Genomic DNA, 14,265 nt, shown 5'->3' on the forward strand with positions numbered 1-14,265 from the left:
TAATGGAGAAATAAAAACCATGGACCATCTGTTATTTGGGGAAACCATTTACTCTAGAATGACAATTATAAACCAAAGCATAAACAAAAGGAAAATATACATATGTTTGCATTGTGCGCATGAATACACAAGGCCTTTACTTCCACAGCTTCTTGATGGACATGTTCTTCTCGCTGTCTTTCTGCATCACCTGGAGGGGGAGGGGGACAGACTTAGTAGTAGAAACAAGTGTACAGTTCATGTGATTAAGGTTTTCCAGCATGTCCAAAAGAAAAGCCTCCTTGTAACATAGACTTGGATATTAACAGCTTTTGTGATAAACACAAACATGGTAAATGCAGTTGAAGAAATGACATATGTTGGCAACATCAGTAAAAACGTTATTATCCGGCTGCATGTTACCAGGAATTTAGGTGGAATATCACTTTGTGCACGTTAACATGGTCACTAGAGTAAGCAGATACAGGGCAAGTGGTAAGGTGTATGAAAGATCAAGATGCGTGACAACACTTTTTTACACAAACCTTTGCCACGGCCATCTCAAAGTCCTCCTGGTTGACGTGAACTCTCCTCTCTCTCAGAGCGTACATCCCTGCCTCTGTGCACACACCCTAGAAAATAAAGACAAGAACATTCAATTAAAAAAAGGTATTAATTAACCAACCAACTGCTAGCATCTAGTGGGGTTCCTCTCACCTTAACCTCGGCACCAGAGGCTCCAGGCATCAGCTCTGCGATCTTCCTCAGATTAATGCCACGTGTCAGGTTCATCTTCCTGGAGTGGATCTTCAGGATGTCCAGACGGGCCTAACGACGCACAATAAGGAGATGCTGAAAAACAAACCCACAGCAGGTCTACATGTGTGTTCACTGTGTTGTGAAAGTGCCTACCTCCTCATTGGGAGGGGGGAACTCAATCTTCCTGTCGATCCTGCCGGGCCTGAGCAGAGCCGAGTCCAGGATGTCGATACGGTTGGTGGCCATGATGACCTGAGAGAGAGAAACAATTTAAATAAGTATTTGTGTGAAAGACTTTTATAAAAATCAGTATATCAACTTTAATGTAGGTTTAAGCAGATATAAGGTATTCTAAGTGTTAATGGATATATTTGTAAAAAAGTTACATAAAAACAGTACGTAAAAATCCTTATATCTGCTCTAACAAAATGATAATGTACTTTATTTGTATACACCCTTAAATGGTAATACAGGGGAGTTAAAGTTCAATAAAAGGTTTAGTGAAGGGCTAAACTATGGACACTATAAAGCCACATTTACATATTCATAATAACGCTCATATTCATGCAATAAAAAAAACAAAAATAATTGTGTGTGTTACCTTGATGTTTTTGGTGGCCTCAAAGCCGTCCAGCTGGTTGAGGAGCTCCAGCATGGTCCTCTGAACCTCACTGTCTCCCCCCGAGCCGCCCTCCAGACGAGACGAGCCGATGGAGTCGATCTCGTCCATGAAGATGATGGAGGGAGCATGTTCTCTGGCCATGACGAAGAGCTCACGCACCATACGGGCACCTGGCACGAGAGAGGGAGAAATAACGGTCATACAACCAAATAGTTTACAATCAAATAAACAGGGAGGTCTTCAGCCTTAAAATGGTCTGTTAATAAAATGATTAAAAGGAAGCTTACCCTCTCCAATGAACTTCTGGACTAACTCGGAGCCAGACACCCTGATGAAGGTGCAGTCAGTGTGGTGGGCCACAGCTCGGGCCAGCAGGGTCTTCCCTGTACCGGGGGGGCCGTACAGCAGCACTCCCTGCACACATTCAAAGCAAACAGAACCATCTTTACACTGCCAGAGGAAGATAACATCTGAGGAAACGTCCCCTTTAAGAACCCGCACAGAAACATAGAATAAGTCGCTCACCTTAGGCTGTGCAATGCCCAGAGCCTCAAACAGCTCTGGGTGCTTGACAGGCAGCTCAATCACTTCCTTGATCTCTTTGATCTGCTTATCCAGGCCACCAATCATTTCATAGGTGGAGTCCGGCACCTTCTCCACCATCATGAGGGACACCAGCGGGTCCACCTTGTTGGGCAGGATCTTGTGCAGGGTGTAGCTGTCGTTACGCAGAGCCACGCGGCAATTAGGAGTCACCTGATGTGGGAGGGACAGAGGTGTTATTGGATACTGCAGGTTTTATGTTTTCATAAACTTACAGGTGAGCAAATATGACTTGAATTATTTACCATTTAGTTTTATGCTATCAACACAACAAGTGAAAGGCCATAATGTTTGTTTTGCAAAACAGAATGTTAAACTATTCAAATGCCAACCATTGACGGGATTGTGAATTCAAAACTTACATCATTGATGTCAATGTTCTTGTCCACATCAACGACAAACTTTCCTTCTGGGTGTACCTGAAAATAATGGGGACATTTTCATTTCAGCTGTCAACTAGGACTCAAAATGACAGTGTGGTACAAAGCACAATAACACAGCCTACCTTGACCAGCACTTTCTTTTTGTCCATGACCCTCACCACCTCCCCTACGTAGGAGCCCTGCTCCTGTAGTAACTGCAGCTCCTCACGAAGGAGACGCACTGGGAGATAAAACATAAAAGTTCATATGACTTTATGTGATCAAATTAAATGATATGTCAAATACACAGAGGTACAGAACAGTTTACCTTTGGCATTGAGCTCATTTCTCTGTGCCTGCAGACGTCTGAGATTCTGGCTCTTGTCATTTACTGTCAACTTAAGAAGAAAGCAACGTTTAGAAATTGAAGTTCTGCAATCAAAGTCACATTAACGACTAAACATTTGCAGAGATCATGATTTCTTACCTGTAACTCTTCTATCTTGGACAAGTAGTACTGTCGGAGCCCTGAGCCACCTTTGCTGTCCCCCATCTCCATCTGTCAAACAAATATCAAACTTATTTATCTGTTGATCGTTATGTCAGCAAAAAGTCACTCGAAATATTGTCTAAGAACAGCAGAAACTTTACATATATCCGATTTACAATCGTTTACATTTATAAGCTATACCCAATATGTCATACTCTATTTTGCCAAATAAAAGAACATTTGAACAATTATCAATTTATCTTAAATCATAAGATGTTCGACTATTTCTTTATTTGCAGAAAAGCTAAATGTTTCCAAAAAGATAGTAATTGTAATTAACCAGACAAATGTAATACACATCTTTGAGCGATTTCAATCCGTCTCGATTAGCTGTCAAAGTGTTTACTCAATTATACAAAATTAAAGAAAGTTACATTTCGTTATGGTTCGTGAAATAAATAAATCCATAATGTTAGCTATAAGTATCTGTTATATGCCTCTATGTAATGATCGAGTTAGTTTATTCTGCTGACTAGTTCACTGCTCCTAGTACTAGACTCCTGGTACTAGGATGGGTTAAATGCAGAGAACAAATGTCACTGTGTGCTCTGCCGCGTGACCATTAAAGAGGGTTTCATCACTCCCAATTATAATTATTCTAACAAGAAGTTATGCTAGCAGCTAACGTTAGCCAACTCGACTCGGCATAGTGTTTAGGTGAGGTAGCTTAGCCAGCGCTTTGTGATGCTCAAACATTTATTTAACCTAAATTGAATGTACCATCGGTTGTTTATTTGATAGTTTACAACAAAGAAGACCCTAACTGCAAGTAATTCAGATTTTCTTAAAATAGCTATACGTCAACAGACAGTGAGCCTATGCTAGCACGTTAGCACAGTTAGCTACAATGAGACAGCAAACCGGCAGAATACTACACACATTTATTGTTCCCAAAGAAGTGATGTCACTATTTACAGCTGAGTCACACAGCCGGTACTTCTTACAGCCGATGAAGGTTAAACTATTCGACTCAAAGCATAATTATAACGTTCCTTTAGTCATTTATTACCAATAAATCAAACAAAACGGAAGAAAAAATACACCTACATGATCAGGTCCGTCCACCTCCATCTTGGAATTTTCTGTTTCCGCTGGAGGAGAGAGGTATTTCCGGAAGACTTCTTCTTCGTGCTTTTTTAAATAACTCCGCACATCGCCACCTACAGCCTTTCCCGAGTCCGATGCAAAGACACACTGACAGTGAAAGTTAGAAAGAAGAGAGTGTGTGTGTGTGTGTGTGTGTGTGTGTGTGTGTGTGTGTGTGTGTGTGTGTGTGTGTGTGTGTGTGTGTGTGTGTGTGTGTGTGCGCGTGCGTGTTATACATAGCCTTACATATGCTTTCTTTATTATTTATTTCATTAAAGCCTATTTCTTTTGATCTGCTTTTATCACCTTCAGCGATTGCCCTAACAACATTATCTTATTGTTGTTATAGTTTTTTAGTTCAAAGCTGAATTGACTCCCCATTTATTGATAAATGTAATTCTATGCAAACCTTTAGTCAGTTATTTGCTTTGCAAGATGAGACGCAGATCTGCAAAGAGTGCAGGATGTTTTTGGGTTGGCCGTTATTTGAGGAGAGGGAAATCTCTTTAGGCGCTAACATACAGGTAAAACCAGCCAGACCCGTTGAGACTTCTTCAGAGACACCTGAGACCAGCCCTGACATGCACACTCATGGCCTGAGCCTAGCTTGTATCACACAGTTGAGACTGCAGGGTAAAAGATAGGAATATAAGACGATATCATTAATAATATTTAGAATAACGCCATGGTCATTAACACTGTAACACAAAACATTGGTAGGAACATTTATTGTAAAAAATGTATAAAAGATAAAGGTTTTTGATTGATAGAAAACATGCAAAGATTTGACAAAAGAGGCATTACAAACACATATTAGTACACAAAATGTGATTAAGTGTGTTCTTCACAAAACAAATGGCACAGCGATACTGTCAACATGGAATGTTTAAAGAAACCCTCATACAAAACCTTAACAAAATGGCATTTCAATTAAAAGTTACCTCCAGAAACTAGAAACTATACACACAAATCTGATGCATTGTTTAGTTGGCACACTATAACTGCATTCCTATTTTATTAATACCAGCTAACCTTTTGGATCTGACAGAAGAAACACTTCAATCCAAAGAGAAGGCAATTTCCTGGCATTAAAACAATAACCCCAACAACCCCAATAATAAACAAGAACAGCATGTAAACATCCAAAAAGTACAAAAAGAGCTGAGGAATTACAGCTGGACAGAGAGGACTCAAATTAGCTCACATTTCCCCATGTAGAGCTGTCCTCAAAATCATGCTTTTTTTACAAAGCAAATACACGTTTCATTTCAAATTAAATATCCATCGATATAAAGAAAACAGCTCTTCAAATTATTATTATTATTGTTGGCAAAAAAAGTTACTATTCAAGTCATGAAACATCTTAAAAAATACGTAGGATTTTTGAAGGGAAACTATCAATGTTTTCTAAATACATCTTTGAAATATGTACATACATCTCTGGTGAAAAACAGTTCAGTATGGATTATTTTTGCATTGTTCCTCACTTAAGGTTATGGCTTTTAAATGGAAAACAGACACCCTTTCTAAAACACCGACACAGCACCAATGCCAACAGTGTTTCAAGCATAATGTACCATAAACAAAACATTTAGCAAAACAAGGCAAGATTATTTGAACAGGCTCAAAACGACACAAAATACAAAGTAATCATAGAATTAAGGAAATGTTAATCACTTTGGTCCAATATACTTGTTGATTTAAAACTACAATCCTATGTTTCCCATATACCATGTCAGTGAGGATGGCTTTGTTAACATTTAAGCTGCAACATGAGCCTATTTATTTCCAAGCAAATTCCAATTTTGATTAAGTCAAGTATATATTGTATACTGTAATATGTCTTTAGGCGAGACGGATTCCCAACACCTGCTCCAAGTCTTGTCTTCTCTGCTGCACCTGAAAGAAAAAAAGAAATGTCTTTGTGCATGTTGAAACTAGAATAACTTACAGTAAACCATCCGGTGTTCACTGTGAAGCACCACATAAGGCTGTGTGATTCTTTACCTTGGAGTAGACGTATCTGCCCACAGCCTCTGGTACCCAGGGCCCTTCGTAGAACTCAGTCCTCCTCTCCTCCTCTGGGTTTCCTGTCACATCAGTCATCAACTGCCAAAAAAAGAAAACATTGAACATGAGGAACTATCATTTTATGAAAACAGATAAATGTTTCATCTAAAATACCAAAATAAGGTCAACAATTGTCAATTTTGGGAGTCAAGGCATTAAAGTCCCTTCATTTGAGAAAACTAATCTGCAAATGACTGCAACGCAAGGAGAGGTGCTATGTGTAACGACTCTCGTCCTATTAACACATACAGTAATCAGCGTTGTGAGAACGTGTTCACCTTCAGATCTCTGCACTGAGACTTGAGCCAGTCTTGGATGAAGTCCTGAGGTTTATTGCTGAAGCTCAGCATGAAGTCTCTCTCAGTCTTCAGCTGGTTGATGTACTCAATCGTCTCGTGAATCTGCAGTATACAAAAGCAGTGCAGTAATACATAAGTAAACCAAACATATTACAATGTTACTCCAATTATCTGAAAAGCCAGGGAGATGAGGGCCCGTTGTGATTGGCCGACAGGCCTTACCTTAATTTCCAGCGCAGCAATTTCCTGTTGGTTTGTTGTAGAGGACAGGAAACTGTTCATTTGGCCCTTCAGAGGGTCATCCACCTCCACATCAATGTCATAGCACGCCGTCTTCTTCTGATCGTTGGGGTCCACACTGTGCAGAGGAGATGCAAGTCAAGAGTGATGTTAAAATGAACAACATGTCATATGGTGGTTAAAAAGTATGAGCTCAAACTTCTCTAAAGTCTCTGGAAGATTCTGTATAATTAATGAGATCCTGACAATATTAGTGCACATGCACAAATACAGAAAGATGACAATGATCCACACACTCCTACCTAATCATGTGATTGACGATGATGGGGTCAGGGTGCTGCAGCAGGCCTGCCAGTTTCATGGGAATCTCAGAGAACTTCATGCGAGGACAGCCGAAGATCTGAACAGCATTCGGTTAGAAAACAGAGCAAACTTTATATACTTATATATATATATATATATATATAAAAGTAACGTCTCTCCCTATAAGCATTCATATACATGCTATTAGTTGCACAATGTAGTATGTACTTTGGGGGATTTAAGCTAACCTGTTTTTTGTGGATCTTTAAGAAATGAAAGCTACAAGTAAAAAATAATTATAAATGTTACCTTATTAACAATTACATTTGGGTACAAATAAGGTAATTGTATGCATAAATGTATTGTTTAAATGAATACATCATGGCATCAGATAACAAACCATGACACTAATTCTAAATCTGGTATGAATGATGGTAATTGTCTGTATGAAAAAACCTCAACATCTGCTGAGTTCTGCACATTTATCAATACATTACACAACCAATGTGAAAGCATATCAGAGCCACACTTGGCAAAGTTGATGTAGCTTTGTGCTGCTTGGCAAAGCCTCCACATGTTTCCATTACTTGTCTGAAGTAGCGGTTGCAGTTGATGAACTCCTTCTCATGACAGTCCTGCAGCTTGTTGTTCTTGATGTAGAGCCAAAGGGCCTGCATGATGCTGGCTCGCGTCTGTGTGTGAACACCGAGCAGACGAGCCAACCGGGGGTCCAGTTTGTACTGAGGGGGCTGAGAAATGGAAAAGTAGCAGAGAAATTGGTGGTTTGAAAATAGGAGACAAGCCATACCATGCAAACATGTTTTCATTGAGAAAATAGGTGATACCTGGTGGTCGAGCATGAGCAGCAGGGTGCATTTCACATTCACATCACCGGGCCTTTTGACCTGGAAACCATCCGTCTCCTGAGTGGTGGGCATTCTGTGCCACTGGAAAAACAGATGTTCTTTTATTAAAGCTTGAACTTTATTTAGTTACCATAATACTTCGAACAAAACATAAACATGTTGGGATTTAATGTTTCCAGATTCAATAACTCTTATAAAAAGGGACTTAATCTAAAAGTTGACAATTCGTGTTAATAATAATAATAATAAAGCATTTTATTTATGGGCGCCTTTCAAAACTCTCAAGGACACCTTAGAGAGTGTTGGGGCTCGTGAACCAATAATAGCCTCAGAATATGATGGTGTCCCCTGGAGTTTATGACATTGTTGCAGCAAATGCCTGTTAAATGACGCCATACCTCTACTAGGTGGTTGTCGGGTCCATAGAGCTCCTTATCAAGCTCAATCACCAGGCTTTTGAAGAAAGATGAGAACTTCCTCTTCTGCTTGCCAGGCTAGAAAACAAAAAGTGCACAAAGGAAAGAGTGTGAACAGACAGGGCAGCAGGATTGTGATCTATCTCATATTGTGCTGTGTGCAGCTGCATTGTTTAGCTCTGACCACATTGGGGGTGTTGAAGCACAAAGCTGCAGACAACCAGAAAAAGCTGTTTTTCCCCAGGCCTCTCCAAAGTGCTGTTTGCACAACTCCTTCCCTCGCATCCCTTTTCTGTTACTCCATGCTCTACTCCTCCGCATGCCTAAACCAAATGAGCCAGCGGAGAGAAATTAACTGAAAAAACAAGCCTCCTTCATGTGGCCCCAGATGACACAATGTGCTGGAATTGAGGAGGGGAGGCATGTCAGCTCATGGTATGCAACGGCCAGTGGTTTCAATTCCTCGCTTCAAAAGGGGAACATGATTCTGTGTGTGTGTGTGTGTGTGTGTGTGTGTGTGTGTGTGTGTGTGTGTGTGTGTGTGTGTGTGTGTGTGTGTGTGTGTGTGTGTGTGTCGTGGGGTGAAGTGGGGAGAGCTGTAAACACACATCTGGTTGTGTGGTCTGAGCCAAGGACACAGGCCAACCAGAGCTGGGAGACTTTTCAGAAACAGACTGAAGTACTTAGGAGTCAGAACACAGTGGGACGATGGCGAAACAGAGCGAGGAGGTTAAAATGAAGAGACTTTCTCACGTACTTCCTCCAGAAGTTTTCCCTCCACTCTCAGTTCCCAGGAGGACACCTTCTCTGCCTCCTCGCCCTCCGGCTTGCTGGGGGTGTACGTGTTGGAAATGTAGATCCTGAGCTTGCGTTTTTGCTGTGTCACAGAGAAGCAGATGAATCAGAAACTCCAGTAAAAACGGTTGTTCAAACATAAATGAACCATGATGGATGCTTATGGATATAGATTTTAACAACACGTTATTGTTAAAGACAGATCTTTGACAAAACAGGAAGTCATAGATTAGTTAATCAAGACAGTTTAAGGTTATCATTTTTAGATAGATATTCATGAAACTCATACGGTTTAAAGGCCACATTTTTTCCAACAGTCATTTGTTGTATTTATTTTTTCCCTCCGTTATATTTCCACACCTGATTCAGATTGCCTGCTTTCCCGAGAAGAGGGATCCACAGGAAGTGATGCACGTAGTCGAGCTTTTGTTCTTTTTAACGCAAAATGTGTGAATAGGCAGCACTTCGTAAGGCCTCAAAATTATATCAAATATATCCTTCATTTGGTTAAAAGCTAAGAAAGCAGTCTAGTGATGAGGTACCATGATGGGCTTCTTGATGGCTTCCTGGATCTCCATACGCTTTCGAGCGATGGTCTGGTCCAGTTTCCTCTCAAAGGCCAAGAGGTCCATGTAGGCCTGGGACTCTGGGACCAGGTCTCTGATCTGAAGAGCCGACAGCAGGGCGTTAATACTAAGGGAATTCAGCCGACTGTGAATAAACTGAATCCAGTTACATTTGTTTCAGTGGGGGTCCAAACTTTCTTACCCTCTGTGGGAGAACCTTGTCGGCCATCTTTCGTCTCTTTGGCCTAAAGGTCACAAAGAAATTGAAATAAATAAGAGGTTTGGTGTTATTTAGGAATAACCCCCTTGAGATTCAGCATCAAATCATCATTAACAATTATTATAATGATAATAATAATAATATTCATAAGAAGAAAAACAAATACAAGAAGTAGAAGAATAAGAAATATAACAAATAAATATGAAAAAAACAAAAAACGTGATTTATTCCAAGCAGAACTTTCAAATGGATAGTTAATTTAACGACTATAGTAAAGTCATAATTATTCATCAAGTTATTAAACATAACGAGAGACGTTATTAAGATGATTTCCAGAATACTATTATGTGCACAAATGAATTGACCATGATGCTTTCTTGAAACAGTCGAGCATCCTGAGGCTAAACAAGGACATACTGTACTATGTTGCCTATTCTGGATCATCACTTAGCATTTGATCTTTTTAAAGTATGACCTCCATTAACCAATTTACAAGGAACTAACAACACACTGACATACACAAGATGAACAGAAAGACCTCATTGACTTCATTGGATTATCAATTATTTGTGAAAGCTTCATCGTGCACTAACAAAAGGCTCTCTCTTCATCGACTCCCCCTCACCCAGGGCTCTGACTCCTCATCCTCGCTACTGACTTCATAAAAGCACTGTTGTTTTCTTTAATTAAATTACACAGTTCCCTTCATTAGGATGTCATTCCCAGGCTCTTTGATGAGAGTTTAGATTGTTGCTTCTGGCACACCAAGCCCCGCATACTGAGAATTTGGTTAATAGATCAAGCTTTACAGATAGGTAGGTTGTTGTGCTCCCTATCTCTGTTTCTTATGCTATATCTAATAGAACTGCTCGGGTCTTGATAGATTGAGTGGGGAAGTTCATGAGATCTTTCTAGAGGGTTATCAAGAATAACTTTGATCCAATGACCTTTTCCCTCTCTGTCTGTGTATTCTCTTGTTCCGATTAACCCAGCCACATCTTTTTTCTTGTTGTGTATCTATATCTAAGCCGGGATCCGGAGTCGAGGCTGATCCTCTTGCTGTAGTCCTGTGTCCTGGATCCTCTATCCTGAGTTCTGGATTAAGTCGTGGACTTCGGGTCGTGGCTGAACCTGTCTCTGCGGTCCTGCCTTGGGTCTCGTCATGCGGCCTCCCTGATGGCTTCCACAGGATTGTAGCTGACATCCTCGTGGATTCATCTTCTTATTACAGACACATGCATTTCCTAACATTCGGTCTATGCTGTAAAATGTATCATCTCTTCGGTTTACACACGGCATCTATTGCACGTCTGTCCGTCCTGGGAGAGGGATCCCTCCTCTGTTGCTCTCCCTCAGGTTTCTCCCATTTTCCCTTTAAACTGTGGGTTTTCTCTGGAAGTTTTTCCTTGTACGATGTGAGGGTCTAAGGACAGAGGGTGTCGTTTTTCTCATACTGATATTCTGAACAATCTGTGCTGTTGTATTTGCTGTAAAGTGTCTCTACTGTAGGCTATTTTTATTATATGTACAGCACTTTGGCTCCACCAAAAATCGTTTATAAATGTGCTATATAAATAAAACTTGATTTGATTTACAGACAAGAGATTCATTGTGGATGTAAATGCCGCCTCACATCATGGACCACAACGTTTATCAGCGTGGCATCACGGAGCAGTTTCAAGTCAAACATACCGACTTGTGTCTGCGGCTCTCAAAGCAAAGGCCAGTCATGAGATACTCTCCCCTCGTGTCTGTGCTATCTGAGCTGTGTTCGCAGCACAGTAACTTCACAAGCAGAGAAAAACACATCCTGAATGAATAGTGGTGTTGTTATTTTGTTAATGAGCCATGACAGGAAACATCAGCAGTCTTTATGACCACATGGCTTCTATTGTGTAAAGTATGTAATTATAAGACTTTTTGATTTATCATGAACTCTAACTTTAATAACTTCTCCCACTGGGTGTAATAATGTTTCATTCTACTGCAACATCACATTTAAGAACCTCAAAGAAATACATTCTGCAGGAAATGTGGTGTGCAATTTTCATTAAATAATTGTTGAGGCGATTCATTGATTGGGAACAATGTTAATAGCGGATCATTTAAGTGGTTTAATAAGTAGAAATGTTAGGATATTGCTTCTCCAATATGAGGACTTGCTACTTTTTCACGTCAAATCGAATGTATTGATTTTGTACAACGATGAGTTGCACCAGTTTTAAGTCCCAGGCTGTCCAGTCCCTGATTTGGCCCCTGGATGTCTTGATCAATTGGCATTATTATTCTCCCGCTCTCACACAAACACTCTCACTTCTCCGCAGTTTACCCTCGTCTCAGGCCTCCCAGCGCCTCTTGCTGCTGCTGCTGCTGCTGCTGCTGCTGCTGCTGCTGCTGCTGCTGTTGATGCATATGAAGAAAGCGTTTTCTGGAAGCGTCCATGCCTGGAGGCCCCATGCCTTGCCTCATGGACATGTTCCCACTGCCGTAAGAAGGGCCAGGCAGCTGACCCCCCATTGATCCCATTGGGCCCCCAACTCGGTTAGATGGCATCCCTGGGCGCTAAAGATAAAAGGGAAAGCGGAAATTATTATTTGTGGTTCATAAGAATTTTCTATATTCTTTCTCCAGAATATTCTCTTACTCACTAATTTACTTTTAAATACAAGGGTGGCGACTAAAAAAAGCATTTGTGAAGATGATTCAGATGATTATATTTTCTACCTGCAGTACTGGTTTACAAAGAATATGTGTATGCTTTCAATAGGATGCTACTTTTGATTTCACCATTAAAAGCAGAAAAGATTTTCATGCCAGACGTAGTATAAAAATGTGTATTTTCAATACGGTACACAGAACATGCGTTCAACAACGTTTAGTACTAATGAATAAGTAGATACAAAAAAATCTAAAAGAAGAAAATCCTGTGTAAATGAACGAAGCTTAGATAGATAAAAGCAATTTTAGTAAATCCTACAAAAAGCTATGTTTTTAATTCAGATGTTTTATTTGGAATATTATGTAATGTATGTATACTTGCTTTATGGCTTTTCAATTGATGTTCCAATAGTTATTGGATAACATATTGTGTTATGATTCAGTTCTAGTCTGACATAAACCACATTGAATGAATAACCAACAATGGATGAGAATGCTCTCTCAACGCGGCTGCTTATTGTGTTTGGACACTCCCTTTAACAGACAAACACATATCTGAACCCATATGGCTTCAACTAACAAACATGACACAATTGTAATAATGCGTATTAACTAAATACCACATGCAGATGGTGGGAAAACTGGTATACCACCATATGCACGCTCCGCTCTGACAGATGGAGATGATAAAATTACTTTTGTTTCACGCTAACTGTCAGGAGGCTGAGGGCAGCCACGTGATTCTCTCTTTAACAAATGCACAAAAACTGTAATGCTAATTATTTAAAAACATTAAAATACTTTAGAGTAGAAAATAATCAATCACTATAAAACATTTTAAATATGCAACACTCAGTTGTGTTGGTGGCAAGTAATTACATTGATTTTTACAATGCGGAAGTAGTGCGAGTCCACACCATAGGTCCACACCTTGATATTTAAGGATAAAGACATTTAGGGTTATTATATTTAATCTGTGTGATGACTGTCAGAAGATAATTGTTTTGTAATCCAAATGTAGGAGTGTGTACAATCAAATCAGGCATGGTAACATAAACTTTACAAAAACCATAGTGAAATGAACTTTCATTACACTTAACTTAAGCTCAGTAAGTTATCAAGTTTCCCTCTTTTTAAAAAGTAATAATACAAGCAAAGAGAAAACTCACCTGTGGGTACTGGGGAGCGTTGTTCATGCCCCGGGAGTATCCCCCCGGAGGTTGGGGCATACCTGGCATCCTCATGCCCGCAGCATGCCCCACATTCATGGGGCTCAGACCCATCGGGGTGAACCCTCCTCCTCCTCCTCCTCTCGATGCCATCTTCTGGATCCACAAGTGGTTTTAAAAGTGACGAAAACTTTAGCCAAACTTCGGTCAATAAACAAGACTAGCAAGCTGCTAAATACACGTCGCTGGTACAAGTCGGGACGAAGCGTTAGCTGACTGCAGTTTCTTTAAATGAGGTCAAGCTGTGGTTTGACAGCCAGCAAAACAAAAAGCTGGCTAACGTTAGCTCGTTTCTAACGGCATCTACTTCCGGGATCTGCTTCTGCCTGCAACGGCTTGTTTTCTGGACAGCAAGTGGAGGCTGTTGGGTAGTTTGTCAACTCCTCCTCTTGTTCTTAAGACTTAACATGGCTAACTCGAAAAAAAAGTACTAATAAGAGACATACTTTGTAAATTAAGTATGAAAAGTATGTAGGCTACCATGTGAGCACAATGTAAACTAAATACTCAAAGTAGGGATAAAAGAAATGACCATAAAATAAATAATGCTAAAGTTTGAGATATTGAAAATAATTTACATCTTTAGTCTCTGGTTACGTCACACAAAGAGGTTCAAGGATTGGGTGTCGTTTTCAAGTTAAT

The 14,265-nt window shown here is 40.1% G+C and overlaps 2 protein-coding genes across 2 annotated transcripts; both read right to left on the reverse strand.

The window, feature by feature from the left end:
• Positions 1 to 31: 31 nt before the first annotated feature.
• On the reverse strand, positions 32 to 4,027 carry psmc5 (proteasome 26S subunit, ATPase 5). The gene is made up of 12 exons (XM_034107439.2): positions 3,923 to 4,027; positions 2,813 to 2,884; positions 2,654 to 2,723; positions 2,469 to 2,566; positions 2,326 to 2,382; positions 1,886 to 2,116; positions 1,648 to 1,774; positions 1,340 to 1,530; positions 892 to 990; positions 697 to 807; positions 525 to 611; positions 32 to 190 (listed from the first exon to the last, which is right to left on the reverse strand). The coding sequence occupies exons 1-12, from the start codon at positions 3,944 to 3,946 to the stop codon at positions 137 to 139; spliced, it is 1,221 nt and encodes a 406-aa protein (XP_033963330.1). The 5' UTR covers positions 3,947 to 4,027; the 3' UTR covers positions 32 to 136.
• Positions 4,028 to 4,672: 645 nt separating this feature from the next.
• smarcd2 (SWI/SNF related BAF chromatin remodeling complex subunit D2) lies at positions 4,673 to 13,962 on the reverse strand. The gene is made up of 13 exons (XM_034107561.1): positions 13,564 to 13,962; positions 12,066 to 12,298; positions 9,719 to 9,761; positions 9,493 to 9,615; positions 8,913 to 9,032; positions 8,138 to 8,233; positions 7,719 to 7,820; positions 7,461 to 7,622; positions 6,873 to 6,970; positions 6,553 to 6,688; positions 6,310 to 6,432; positions 5,969 to 6,070; positions 4,673 to 5,860 (listed from the first exon to the last, which is right to left on the reverse strand). Exons 1-13 carry the CDS (start codon positions 13,714 to 13,716, stop codon positions 5,807 to 5,809), a joined length of 1,545 nt encoding a protein of 514 aa, XP_033963452.1. The 5' UTR covers positions 13,717 to 13,962; the 3' UTR covers positions 4,673 to 5,806.
• Between the last annotated feature and the right edge of the window lie 303 nt (positions 13,963 to 14,265).

Source organism: Pseudochaenichthys georgianus, chromosome 19 (assembly GCF_902827115.2).
Source record: "Pseudochaenichthys georgianus chromosome 19, fPseGeo1.2, whole genome shotgun sequence".
Taxonomy (NCBI): Eukaryota; Metazoa; Chordata; class Actinopteri; order Perciformes; family Channichthyidae; genus Pseudochaenichthys; species Pseudochaenichthys georgianus.

Bases quoted from the DNA above. Each gene is read 5' to 3' on its own strand.
- smarcd2 (XM_034107561.1), bottom strand. From the start codon at position 13,716: ATGGCATCGAGAGGAGGAGGAGGAGGAGGGTTCACCCCGATGGGTCTG. The intron at 9,033-9,492 runs GTACCTCATCAC...TCTGTGACACAG, and splicing joins CCATCAAGAAGCCCATCATG to CAAAAACGCAAGCTCAGGAT. The intron at 6,971-7,460 runs GTAATGGAAACA...AATGCTGTTCAG, and splicing joins GCAACCGCTACTTCAGACAA to ATCTTCGGCTGTCCTCGCAT.
- psmc5 (XM_034107439.2), bottom strand. From the start codon at position 3,946: ATGGAGGTGGACGGACCTGATCAT. The intron at 1,775-1,885 runs GTGAGCGACTTA...GAATGTGTGCAG, and splicing joins TGGGCATTGCACAGCCTAAG to GGAGTGCTGCTGTACGGCCC. The intron at 808-891 runs GTAGGCACTTTC...GTGCGTCGTTAG, and splicing joins TCCCCCCTCCCAATGAGGAG to GCCCGTCTGGACATCCTGAA.